The following is a 14,478-nucleotide window of genomic DNA, read 5'->3' as shown; positions in this document are numbered from 1 at the left end:
ATCTGGAGCTGTAACTATGGTCAGGGACAATGCATGTCCTTTATGGCTCACTGGGTGAATGTGGTTCCTGCACAGCCACAAAACCAACTTAAACAGGTCACGCAGCTTCGTTCTCCATACTCTCAGGCCGTTGGTCTTGTGACAGTGTGCGACTCCGCCTCCTCATCCTCCACCGTGTCCTCAGCCTGCACTGCCCAGACAAGTCTCAGTGCCCCTTCAGCATACCATGTGTGCAGGGCACAGCGATGACACACTGTCTTTCACATGGTTTGCCTTGGCAAACAGAGTCACTCAGGGTAGGAACTGCTAAAAGTCATTCGTAAAGAAATCCGAGCATGGCTTACTCCACGAAAACTGCCAGAAACTTCAGGCGGTCATGCAGCCACTATATGGTCTCCTCATACTGATTCCACCTCCAGGCTCTGTCATTGTGCCGCCATGTGACATGTGACTCCTTGTTAGATTTTGTCCTTTGTAACCACACGCTGGGGCCCGGGACATTAAAACTTGGGAGTGCAATCTAAATAAATTTCAATTTTAAAATTCATCTTTTAATCTTAGGGATTGTGAAGCCCTGTTGTCTACTCATGCTGCCGCCAGATCCAGGCTGTGCCATTCATCCACTATATGGTTTACTGATGCTGCTGGGCCTGGGACATTACCTAAAAATATTTTATGGTAGCACTAGCTACCATTAATCTTCAATTTCAATTTTAAAATTCATCTTTTAATCTTTGGGATTGTGAAGCCCTATTGTCTACTCATGCTGCCGCCAGCTCCAGGCTGTGTCATTGTGCCACCATATGGTCTCATTATGCTGTTGGCACCTTAATTTAAACTTTTAAAATTTTAATATATCTAAAATCTTTAATTTAAAATTTCAAAAATATCTTTAATCTTCTCTATTGTAAGGCCCTATGGTCTTGTCAGGCTGTTGCCACCGCCAGACTGGGTCACTCTGCCTCTGCCTAGAGGTGGCAGCAGCATGAGGAGACCATAATCTGGCAGAATGACACAGCCTGGAATTGGCGTCAGCACAAGGTGACCATATAGTGGTAGAACGACCCAGTCTGGAGGTGGCAACAGCCTGACAAGTCCATAGGGCCTCACGAAAGAAAAGATTAAAGATTTTTTTGACATTTTAAATTAAAGATTTTAGATATATAAAAATTTTTAAAGTTAATTTTAAGGTGCCAACAGCACAAGGAGTCCATATGGTGGCACAATGACACAGCCTGGAGGTGGTAGCAGCATGAGTAGACAATAGGGCTTCACAATCCCTAAGATTAAAAGATGAATTTTAAAATAGAAATAGAAGATTTTGAAATTTAAGATTACACTCCCAAGTCTTAATGTCCCGGGCCCCGACGTGTGGTTGCAAAGGACAAAATCTAACAAGGAGTCACATGGTGGCACAATGACAGATTGGGTTTTGTGGTCATTCAGTATTAGTTCAAAGTAAGTACCGGGACATTAAACTTGGGAATCTAATATAAATCTTAATTTTAAATTTAAAAAAATCAATGTAATCTTTTCAAGACTGAGGCCCTATGGTTGTCTATGTCATATTATCTGTGGAATTATCACAAGAATCCAATGGCTTGGAGTGATAACAATGAACCGTTACTGATTAAATGAAACATTTGCACTTTCATAGTCCAGGGGGGGGGGGGTGCTGAGAGACAGGGGCTGGAACAGGGGGTATCTCGCAGGGCGGCGGACCGCCATGTCGATGCTCACCAGAATGGGTAATCAAAAAATTTTAATAAATTCAAATTAAATAAAATAAAAATTACATAAAAAATCTGCCACATCCAGAGGCTCTGCAGAAGTCATTCAGTGATTCAGCAGGAGAAGTCAGCATTCCTCCGCAGTTCGTGGAGCCAGCACTCCGTAAGGACACCTCTGGTGACGATCTGCATCTGGAAACAGGTACTTTGTGCATAATGTCGGGAGCAGCCTGTGCCTACCTGTATTGCATACCCTCCGCTAAAGGGCACGTCCCAATAACGGGACAGTGTGCAATTATACTATAACTTTTGCATCATCCAGAGCTCACAGCGCTTAGTTTAATTACTGGCACAAAGGATTATTTTGGGGATTTTTTTTTGCATAGGCTACATCATTTGATCTAATCATATGTGTCTATAAGGATCTATAACTGAGACACAATACAAAGGTGGCATTCTGTGAAAATTTGATTGCTGTAATGAGTATTACAAATACTGGGATTGATACCATGTTTTAATGTTATTTTAACTAATATTACTGGATCTGTAGCAAGGGCTACAGTGTATATTATTGATATTTATTGAATAAATCACATATTTTATTTATACCAGCTACATCTTCTTTCTCTGCATTTCCATAATTGGAAGGTTACATTTTAATAAGTAATAAGTTTACACCTTGAGGTCTGAATTCCCTCAGTTTTGCTTATTAACTTTTTTGCTCTTTTGGGTATAATGCAACTCAGTACCTCGGTCTAGACTCAACGTATTTATATTGGTGTGCAGCCACCCAATTCATATTTTTCATATTCTACTTCTGATTATTCCCACTAATGAATTTTAAACTTCTGGATATTCCTTTCAGTGGATTGATTTCTTAATACATCTTTTACCTCTTGGGGATGCAGGGTGTATGCATACGCCCTGCATCCCCGATCCTTAAGGACTCAGGGAGGTCCAGTATAACAGGTTTAAACCGTTCTCACCGGTGGAGAATGGGTTTAAACCCTGTGGGTGTCGGTTGCTACGGGCACCCAGGACCCACATCTAATGCCGGGCATGGCCGATCGGGCCAATGCCCTGCATTAACCCTTTAGACGAAGAGATCAAAGTTGATCGCGGCATCTAAAATGAAAGTAAAAGAATCCCGGCAGCTCAGAAGAGCTGATCGAGACTATCGCGACAAAATCGTGATGTCCCGATCAGCTTACCGGACGACGGGTGGATCCTCACCTGCCTCTTAGTTGTCCAATTGGCGATCTATTGCTATATGCCAGCAGGCTAGAGCAATAGAGTGACATTACACTGATCAATGCTATGCAATGGCATAGCATTGAACAGTGTATTCAATCAGAAGATTGCATGTTGTAGCAACAAAACAAAAAAAGTGTAAAAAAAATGTAATAAAAGTTCATTAACCCATTCCTTATTAAAAGTTAAAATCACCCCCCTTTTCCCATTTTTTAAATAAAATGTAATAAGCATTAAAATAATCATGTGGTACTGCCGCATGCCTAAATGTCTGAACTATTAAAATATAATGTTCGCTAAACTGCACGGTCGATACCATACCAAAGTCCTAAATTGTGCATTTTTTGTCACTTTATATACCATAAAAATATTGATAAAACGCAATGAAAAAGTCCCATCAAAACAAAAATTTTCCGGATAAAAACTACAGATTATGGCGCAAAAGAATGAGCCCTCATACCGCCTCGTACACGGAAAAATTAAAAAGGTAGAGGGGTCAAAAGATGCCAATTTTAAACATACTAATTTTGGTGCATATAGTTTATAATTTTTTTAAGTACCGTATTTATCGGCGTATAACACGCACTTTTAAAACTTAATTTCAAGGCAAAAAGTCTGCCTGCATGTTAAACGCCGATAAATCTTTTTGTGACTGGTTTAAAGTGGCCACAGCAGCGTCTGCTTGTTAAGGATTAGCAGCCTGGCCGCGGCCACTTTAAATCAGTGACCAGCGCGTGGCTCCTGCTTTGTTTTTTACAAATTTTCCTCCCCTTCCCCCCCCTGCTTTTTATTGTATTGTATTTTTATTTTTTTACCTTCCTTACCTAGCCGCGCTCGGCAGGCCAGGTCCGGTGTCTGGTCTTGCCAGCTGCGGTCAGAGAAGCATGATGAGTGACGTCCTCTGCCGGCTGCACAGCGTCTGGGACGTCACTCATCATTCGCTGCAGCTGCCGCTGGTCAGTGTGGTCTCTGCAACCGCAGCCATTAGAATAGTAACAGCCGCAGCACCATTGAATGAGTGACGTCCCTGATTGTGCAGCGGAGCTAGCAATCGGGTACGTGACTCATTCAATGGTGCTGCCGCTGTGACTATTCTAATGGCTGCGGTTCCTGCGGCCACACTGACCAGCGGCGGCTGCAGCGAATGATGAGTGACGTCCCAGACGCTGTGCAGCGTCACTCATCCTGCTTCACTGACCACAGCCCGCAAGACCCGACACCGGTTCTGGCCTGCCGAGCGCGGCTAGGTAAGGAAGATGGGGGAAAAAAAAAATATATATAATATATATATATATATATATATATATATATATCAAAAACGGGGGGGGGGGGGGAGGGGAAGGGCATGATGAGAAGGGGGGCCATGATGAGAAGGGGGGCCATGATGAGAAGGGGGGCCATGATGATACAGTGGGGCCATGATGAGACAGTGGGGCCATGATGAGACAGGGGGGCCATGATGAGACAGGGGGGCCATGATGAGACAGGGGGGCCATGATGAGACAGTGGTGGAATGATGAGACAGTGGTGGAATGATGAGAGGATAAGGGGGGGGGGGGGGTGTAAATGTGGCACAGGGGCTGATAAAAGGGGAGGAATGATGTGGCACTGGAAGGGGGGACCAAACTGAAGTTCAGGCAAAATCAAAGTTAGAGGGATGATATGGCATTTAGTCTGTCATTTATCTTATATGTATTTTTTTTTTTTTACTTACATTTCTCTATTAAAATGGGGGTGCGTGTTATACACCAGTGCGTGTTATACGCCAATAAATACAGTATTAAAATAAAATAAAATGAAACCTTTATAAATTGGGTATCCTTGTAACCATATGGACCTACAGAATAAAGAAAGAAAGGGAGCCCCCAAAATTTACAAAATGGTGTTTCTTTTTTGTTTCACCCCACAAATAATTTTTTTTTTTTGTTTCGCCTCAGGTTATATTATAAAATAGGTGATGTCATTACAAAGTAATATTGTTGGCACAAAAAACAAGGCCTCTTATGGGTCTGTAGTAATTGAAAGTGTTATGATTTTTAGTAGGGAAGGAGGAAAAAACTAAAAATGCAAAAACGAAAAACGAGTCCTTAAGCTGAAAATAGGCTTAGTCCCTAAAGGGGTACTCTTCTGGAAATTTTTTTTTTTTAAAATAACTGGTGCCCGAAAATTAAACAGATTTGTAAATTTCTTCTATTAAAGAATCTTAATCCTTCCAGTACTTATCAGCTGCTGTATGCTCCACAGGAAGTTCTTTTCTTTTTTCCCTTCTGTCTGACCACAGTGCTCTCTGCTGACACCTCTGTCCATGTCAGGGACTGTCCAGAGCAGGATAGGTTTTCTATGGGAATTTGCTCCTACTCTAGACAGTGTCAGCAGAGAGCACTGCGGTCAGACAGAAAGGAAATTCAAAAAGAAGCTGATAATTACTGAAAGGATTAAGATTTTTTTTAATAGAAATAATTTACAAATCTGTTTATCTTTCTGGCACCAGTTGATTTAAAAATAAAAAATGTTTTCCAGTGGAGTACCCATTTAATATTTTTCTTTTTACAAGCACTCAATGTTATTGTATTAACTCTTATTTTTATATACCGGTATTTTTCATCTCCCAGCCTCCATGTATATTAAAGCTATTTTTGGCCATAGTGGAGCTTCTTACAGTAAAACCTGTACTCATTATATTATGTATATCATGCATTTTATTTAGTCTTTCTTTGATATGTCCTGCTTTGGTTTGACACCTTTTTGCAACTGAAAACTATGGGTTATGGAAGAATACCAAATAGACTCTTTCATGTTTGAGCGAATAAATCGCCTAAATTGCTAGTCATTTTTATAAATAATTCTCAATGCCTGCTCAGATATAGCAACCCAGGAGAACAAAAAAGTCCATCCTATTAATATTCCTACTTCTTTTGTTTCTTCCTACTTTTCTTCCTACTTTGTAATTAACCTGACTATGTTTTTATTTTTCTATTACAGGGCAATTTTGGTGAAGTTTACAAGGGAACATTAAAAGATAAAACACCGGTTGCTGTGAAAACATGTAAGGAAGATCTTCCCCAGGAATTGAAAATCAAATTTTTATCTGAAGCCAGGTGGGTAATGACTGCAACAGAAGTGGATATTTATACTGCTAGGGTGCATTATAATGATCATGAAATGCACTGCTATGAGGTCTTTCATCATGTGCTCTAGTAATGTGGAAGCCAAATTAAAGAGCCGTTTCACCCAGACTTGCTGTTTAGTACTGGGCCATCTGCACTCTGAGTACAGATAGCGCTAAATTACAATCATTTCAGTTGCTTTAATATTGCGTCTTTGCTCAGATATGAGCTGTGGGGAGAAAGGTGTTTCATTGAGCTATTTAGAAGCCGAATTGTTAACAAAGATAATTTAGAAAAATGACTAGTGTGCTCAGGGTTCATATTCAAGTGGAGTTGTGCATTAAATGGAAAAGTCAAAATTTTCAATATATTAAGTGTTGTGGACTTTGCAGTGGAAAACAAATCCACAATGTAATCTCCATCTGCAGAGTTCAAATATGTTCCATACAATGCAGATTTTCCACTGTGGAATTTTGGGGCAGAAATAATTGCTGTGGATATTATTGAAAGTGTTTTTTTTTATTTTTATTTTTGCTTTTAATGACTTTGTTTGCCTTGTTTGTGCAGAATATTGAAGCAGTATGATCATGTCAATATTGTAAAGCTTATTGGAGTCTGCACACAACGGCAACCTATATATATTGTCATGGAACTTGTACCCGGTAAGCTCTTCTACACAACTTTATATGTTTTTTGACGTTTGCTCATGCTTTGTATAATACCTACCACTTATTTGATTCAGTCATTTGGCTTTATAGATTACTTTATATAGTACATGTTTTACTTTCAATAAATGTATGGAATGGTGATTTTATATGATTCATTTGCGGAGTGGCAGGGGTGGATATCATTGTAGCTAGACAAAGGGACAAGTGCATTGGTCTTTGTAATAAGTAGAGAGAGGAAAGCTGTCCTTATAACTTATTGTCAGTGGGGGATCCTTTGTTACCTTTGAACCTTCAGATTCCAGCTTTCACTTTTCTGAGGCTTTTTTTAAACTGAAAGCTGAGAAGTTATTGGTTACAAGACCTGCATAATGTTTAATAAATCTCCTCCAATGGGATGACTACTATAGGCCTGTTAGCATTACGGAATTTCTGGATGAACATGTTTAATCTTCCATCGAAATCCACTGGAGAAGTCCGGCACTACGCTATAGTGAATGGGACGGTGCTTACTGACTGTGTTGCAGATTGCAATGGACATTAAGCACCGATTCCGGAGGAGACTGCTTTATGCGGAATCCGCCTGAAGTTTGCTCTTGGTAATTTGGTACTGGGACCGGCCCTGTGTACATTTGTACATGTGAGTGTCAGCCTGTTGTGAAGCTTCTGTAGTCAGGGCAAAAACTACAAGATTACATTTCATTTAAACATAACAAAGGATCCATCAAAACCTGTGCAGAGAAAAGGTTGACCAGCTGGCCATAGCAACCAATCAGATTTCTGCTTTCATTTTTGAAAAGGCCTCTGAAATATTAATGAAGCAATCTGATTGGTTGCTGTGGACAGCTGGTCAACTTTTCTCTTGCACAGATTTTGATAACCTCCCCCAACATTCTTTAATCATGCTCCTTTAACTCTTTGTATAATGATGTGTGTCCAAAATGTAATTCTTACTACCATATAACATGTATATCCAAATGTTGAAATTCAGAATTGAGTTTTTGGACATGTGAAGTGGGGATATTCACTGGCAGATTTTTCTGCAAAAATTTGAGCGACTAAAAATGTGTTCCGTTTATCTACATGAGACTATTTTGGCTGCAGGCACATAGATGTACTCAAGCCATATTCAGATAAATGAATGCAACAAATTCACCACATGTAAATTCACCCATAAGCATCATTTTTTTTGCATTTTTTTTATTTTTTTTTACTTTATTGTGTCTCCTGTGTACATGAATCAGTTTGCTGATGGCCGTGTTTTGTATCTTTCGTACTTAGCAGGATACTTTCATCACAGAGAATATATAAGCACATTTTCGAGTTGCAGTTCTAATGCATCAGTCCAGTGTGGTTTGGTTCTAATGTTTCATTTAGTGCCTAATATCCCACAACAAATGAGGATGGAATAGTTTGAGCTGCCCACTTATCTAGACGCCGAACACACATTAATCCTGCAAAACTAGATTTATCTCCTTTAATTTGTCTCTTACTGGGGTTTAGAACCTGCTGGCAGATTACACAGTTGTAATAATAGTACATTGCACATTGCCCCTGAGATGATACGCTACATTTCAGTAATGTCACTATACCTCTATAGAATTTGGCCTCAGAATGTTATTTATGAAATAGTTTTTACAGGAACCATAAAGTAACTAAGTGAAAAACTATAGTGCTTGGTCTCTTACTTTTTTTCCTGCTGTACTTTATAATTTTTGAAGTCACACAAAGTGAACAAATATATCCAGAGTATATAACAATATGATCAACATAAGGATCTTTTTCTAGTTTGAGTAACAATTAAATGTTGAATTAAAATATTGCTTGCTTCTGGAATATTGGCAAATAAAATCACTACTTTTCTATTTTGAACATATTTTTATGGGAATAAAAAAACTTTGATCAAGCTTTGATTCACTGACACCACAATCTTTTTATTTTTTTTATTTTTATGGAATGATTCATTCTTGCTGTAAAAAAGGATGTATGTAATCAATATAGCATAATAAACAGTTATACTAATTCTCCCTCCTTTCTCAATATAGGACTCTTAATAGAACATGTTATTTACCAAAATAAAAAAGGTCGAGTATGGCTGCTAAAAAAAAAAAAAAAAAAAAAAAAAAGATAAATCATAGAGTGAAAATGTGAATCCATATTTATTACATAAAAATAAAGAAAATACTTTAATAAGCTTAAAATGATACTATCATTGAAATAGATAAATAATAAACAACTTTTGACATGTCATAAATCTCGGTTGGTTGGGGACTGGGTGCTGGAACAAGCAGAGAGAAGCGTTGTCATCTCTTTCCTGGATGCATGGAGACGGAATCTTGCGTAGTGCCATATACTATTTCAGCCAACTATAAAGCTAAAAACCCAATAAATCAATACTAAAAAGATGAGAACATTCTGTTGTAAAAGTCATTTGTGGGAAATTGAGTCTGTAAGATGCTTTCTTGCTTCTTATGACTTTCATCTTGCAGTACATGAAAACACAGAGTAACTAAATACAAAATAATTGGAAACCGTGGAGCTGAGAAAAGATTTTATAATGCTGTGTGGTATGGATTTTAATGACTGTTTTATGCTTTTTTTTCCCCCTGCAAATTAATTAGAACTTTGAGAGATTTTATGAATAGTTTCAGTACAAAACAATATTTAATATCTAAAATCTATGCAGAAACCTGCTGTTTGGTCAGGCAAAACATTGAATGTGTAACCTGAACTGTCTTAATTTTTTAAGAGAAATTGTTACTGTACAACAATATTTTAAACAACATGAACTGAGTTTATATACGTCTATGGAATTATTTTAGTACAACAAAATTGTATTTTATTACAACAGCTATGACTTATCATAAGAAAAGCATATTTTCTGTCACATTTTGCATTTGCTTTTAAAAATCAGCACAGAATAGGCAAATTCATTTAGTATTCTATAGATATTAAGGTTGCCATTTTTTTTTCTCATGATGTATAAGAATGAAAGACTTTTTTTTTTTAAAGGTCCCAGACAAATAAGTTATTGGACACTTATTATTATTATTATTATTATTATTATTATTGCTAGCTGAGTACCCGGCGTTGCCTGGTTTTTCCTTCGTAATCCTTGTTGGGGAGGAAAATTAACAACAGAGGAAGCTTTTAACTTCATATCCCATCCTCATATATTGTTCTCTTGTCCCGTCCTCTTGTCCCGTCCTCTTGTCCCGTCCTCTTGTCCCGTCCTCTTGTCCCGTCCTCTTGTCCCGTCCTCTTGTCCCGTCCTCTTGTCCCGTCCTCTTGTCCCGTCCTCTTGTCCCGTCCTCTTGTCCCGTCCTCTTGTCCCGTCCTCTTGTCCCGTCCTCTTGTCCCGTCCTCTTGTCCCGTCCTCTTGTCCCGTCCTCTTGTCCCGTCCTCTTGTCCCGTCCTCTTGTCCCGTCCTCTTGTCCCGTCCTCTTGTCCCGTCCTCTTGTCCCGTCCTCTTGTCCCGTCCTCTTGTCCCGTCCTCTTGTGGGACTGATTCGTGATGAAGATATTGTAAGCTGAAAATAGAAGGGGACATGGCTTTGTGGGACTGGACGTGATATGCAAGCCAGACCGATGCACAAAAAGGGTAGATAATAAAAGGATGGGGCTTAAACAGTGGGCATGTTTTTGTGAGATGGGGTGAGGCTTGCAAGCCGGACTGACAGAATCACCAGGAGATGCGGAGCTTGTGGAGTAAGCTACTTGAAGTCCCATACACGTGCATGGGACTGTCCAGAGCATCACAGGTTGCAATGGGGATTTTCTCCTGCTCTGGACATTTCCTGATACAGGCATCAGGTGTCAGCAGAGAGCACTGTGGACAAGACAAAATAAATTAAAAAAGAAAAGAATTTCCTCTGTAGCATAGAGCTGCTTAAAAGTACTGGTAAAGATTTTTAATAGAAGTAATTTACAAATCTTTTTAACTTTCTGGCACAGTTGATTTAAAAAAAATGTTTTCCACCGGAGTACCCCTTTAATGTCATCTCAATAGGGTAATATCTATAAGCGTTGAAACACAAAACAGTTGAAGGCTGCAGAACTCCAACAGTATAATACATGGCTGTACAGATTTTAAACATGAACTAACCCCTCTCCTACATGTTTCACTGATTAATCAGCATTAGAGATGAGCGAACTTACAGTAATTCAATTCGTCACAAACTTCTCGGCTCGGCGGTTGCTGACTTTAGCCTGCATAAATTAGTTCAGCTTTCAGGTGTACCGGTGGGCTAGAAAATGTGGATACAGTCCTAGGAGAGAGTCTCCAGCCCACCGGAGCACCTGAAAGCTGAACTAATTTATGCAGGCTAAAGTCAGCAACTGCCGAGCCGAGAAGTTTGTGACGAATCGAATCACTAAGTTTGCTCATCTCTAATCAGCATCATCAAAAGGATGTGAGGAGGTCCCTAAGGTAGTCTTAGCTTTAGTCATTCCAGTTTTTGTTCCAAAAATGATATATTTTTTCTTTTTCTGTCCAAATCTATGTGAGCCAATTCAGCTACCAGGGCTACCCTTGCAAACTGCAGATTTTTTTTCGTGGGGGAAATACGGAAATAAACAAAGCTGTCCATGCAATACATGGAGGGAAATGGCCTGCCAGAGGTGTTCCTTCTTAGACAGTGGTCTTTAACCAAGGACACCCTTCTGTTATGGCCGTATATTTTAATTGGGTATATGGAAAGAGATTTGCAAGATGAGACAGACTTTTTTAAAGGGTTGTTTGTTTTTCCTTTTTTTTTTTTTTTTCCCACTATGAAAAGTACTGTAGTTAGAAAACTCATTTTAACTTTTTTCTTTCCTCCCTTTTGAGAAACTTATTATAGCTAAACTCCTTTAAACCCACAAACATAAACAGCTGAGCAGTAGCTTGAGGATAAGCAGGTGTAACATACCAGGAGCTGTCATTAAGGAAAAAAAAACATTAAGGTCATCACCTGAGGAGAGTCTATTCTTAAGAAGCCAGAAATCTAGTGCTTGCACAATGGAAGAAACGTAAGGATAATGGCAATTAAAATGCAAATCCTTCACATGAAAACTTGAGCTTAATATGCCAGAGCCTCAGAGATTTAGCCAGTCTGCTCTTAAATCTGTTTAATAACCCTGCATTATCCTGTTTATTGTGAAACTTAAGCAGCTATACCTTGCTAAGAAAATTCTTATGTACACTGCTCAAAAAAAATAAAGCGAACACTTAAACAACACAATGTAACTCCAAGTCAATCACACTTCTGTGAAATCACACTGTCCCCTCAGGAAGCAACACTGATTGATTGACAATCAATTTCACATACTGTTGTGCAAATGGAACAGACAACAGGTGGAAATTATAGGCAATTAGCAAGTAACCCCCAATAAAGGAGTTGTTCTTTTGGTGGTGACCACACACCACTTCTCAGTTCCTAAGCTTCCTGGCTGATGTTTTGGTCACTTTTGAATGTTGGTGGTGCATTTACTCTAGAGGTAGCATGAGACGGAGTCTACAACCCACACAAGTTGCTCAGGTAGTTCAGCTCATCCAGGATGGCACATCAATGCGAGCTGTGGCGAGAAGGTTTGCGGTGTCTGTCAGCGTAGTGTCCATAGCATGGCGTCGCTACAAGGAGACAGGCCAGTACATCAGGAGATGTGGAGGAGGCCATAGGAGAGCAACAACCCAGCAGCAGGACCGCTACCTCTGCCTTTGTGCAAGGAGGAGCACTTCCAGAGACCTGCAAAATTATCTCCAGCAGGCCACACATGTGCATGTGTCCACTCAAACGGTCAGAAACAGACTCCATGAGGGTGATATGAGGGCCCAACATCCACAGATGGGGGTTGTGCCTACAGCCCAACACCATTCAGGGTGTTTGGCATTTGCCAGAGAACACAAAGATTGGCAAATTCACCACTGGCACGCTGTACTCTTCACAGATGAAAGCAGGTTCACACTGAGCAAATGTGACAGATGTGACAGAGTCTGGAGATGCCAGAGGTAGCCTGACTGCCATTAGGTACCGAGATGAGATCTTCAGATCCCTTGTGAGACCATATGCTGGTACGGTTGGCACTGGGTTCCTCCTAATGCAAGACATTGTCAGACCTCATGTGGCTGGAGTGTGTCAGCAGTTCCTGCAAGAGGAAGGCATTGTTGCTATGGACTGGCCTACCCGTTCCCCAGACCTGAATCCGATTGAGCACATCTCGGACATCATGTCTCGCTCCATCCACCAACGCCACATTGCACCACAGACTGTCCAGGAGTTGGCGGATGCTTTAGTCCAGGTCTGAGAGAAAATCCCTCAGGAGACCATCCTCCACCTCATCAGGAGCATGACAAGGTATTGTAGGGAGGTCATACGGGCACATGGAGGCCACACTCTACTGAGCCTCATTTTGACTTGTTTTAAGGACATTACATCAAAGTTGAATCAGCCTGTAGTGTGGTTTCCCATTTTGATTTTGAGTGTGACTCCATATCCAGACCTCCATAGGTTGATAAATTTGATTTCCATTGATAATTTTTGTGTGATTTTGTTGTCAGAACATTCAACTACGTAAAGACGAAAGTATTTCATACAATTAGTTGATTCATTCAGATCTAGGATGTGTTATCTTAGTGTTCCCTTTATTTTTTTGAGCATTGTATATTTCTATTATAGAAGCCTGCCAAACTTGCACTTAACGCAGTGGGTTACTAAGTATATCTAATCTTCCTTCAAACATGACTATGTGGGCGCAGTTATTTCACAAGATATTGTTGGCTAGAAATATGCTCATACTTGATATTGAATAAATATTAAATTGTCACCGTCAATTTTCTCAACGGTTATTTTTGCTTTAATTGTTAATTTTTAGCGACTCGATTAGCGATAAATGTTGGAATAGAAACAAAACACTGACATGTATAACTGAGTACATATATTAAAAGGAAAACCGGCACAAGTGGACAAAAAGATCATGATGCTTAAAGCAATTTCCCATCTGTTGTGCATATACACACACAAACACACACACACACACACACACACACACACATATATATATATATATATATATATATATATATATATATATAATTGATATTCTACATTTTGAGAAACTATTTTGAAAGGTTAGGTTAAGTGCACATCTGCATCAGAGCTCAGGAACTCCATGGCAGAGTATGTTCTTGCAGCAAACAACGGACCTGGCCGGTATTAGTACGATGGACAGTGATGAGTCTTATTGACTTGGAATGAGTAACGTCAGGTTTTGGTCTGGTGTCTGCTGTTTTTCAGGAGTAGAGAAAAAATCGGACCTGCAGTATGGTATTCTCTGATCAACTCTTGTTGTCATGGCCCAATGAATGGAGCTCCTTTGAATGGAGGTTGATGCTAATATGAACCCGGCCTTACAAGCAAAATGCTCCATCATGCCCTTTTAAGGGACTTTTAACCATTAATAGTGTTCTGTGCCGTTGAACTCGCCAACTAATTGCTTCTGTAGATAAGCTGCTATGCATTGCAATTAATTAAATCCATGATGATAATCCACAATGTTTTCACAACAAATGGCAAGCTACAGAGTCGGAACATATGTAGAGGTGTTTTTTTTAATATATATTTGTGTAACTGCAGCCTGCTAAGGTTCAGGGATAATACATTTTACCAGCTTACCTAATGATGTGCTACTCTGCCTCTCCAGATTACGTTCTAAAGCCGCTGCAGTCAGTCACTGAAGCATCGGTGT

General features: G+C 39.7%; 1 protein-coding gene across 7 annotated transcripts in view; it reads left to right on the top strand.

The window, feature by feature from the left end:
- Positions 1-14,478, top strand: part of FER (FER tyrosine kinase) — a 312,225-nt gene that overhangs the window by 197,979 nt on the left and 99,768 nt on the right. For all 7 annotated transcript variants that reach the window (XM_056537490.1, XM_056537495.1, XM_056537491.1 and 4 more), the window contains 2 exons: positions 5,964-6,079; positions 6,656-6,750. In XM_056537490.1, coding sequence (XP_056393465.1) covers positions 5,964-6,079; positions 6,656-6,750 — 211 coding nt within the window. The remainder of the gene's footprint in view (positions 1-5,963; positions 6,080-6,655; positions 6,751-14,478) is intronic.

Source organism: Hyla sarda, chromosome 1 (genome assembly GCF_029499605.1).
Source record: "Hyla sarda isolate aHylSar1 chromosome 1, aHylSar1.hap1, whole genome shotgun sequence".
Lineage (NCBI taxonomy): Eukaryota > Metazoa > Chordata > Amphibia > Anura > Hylidae > Hyla > Hyla sarda.
Note: the sequence above shows the minus strand (reverse complement) of the source record. Positions and strands in the feature narration are given on the sequence as shown.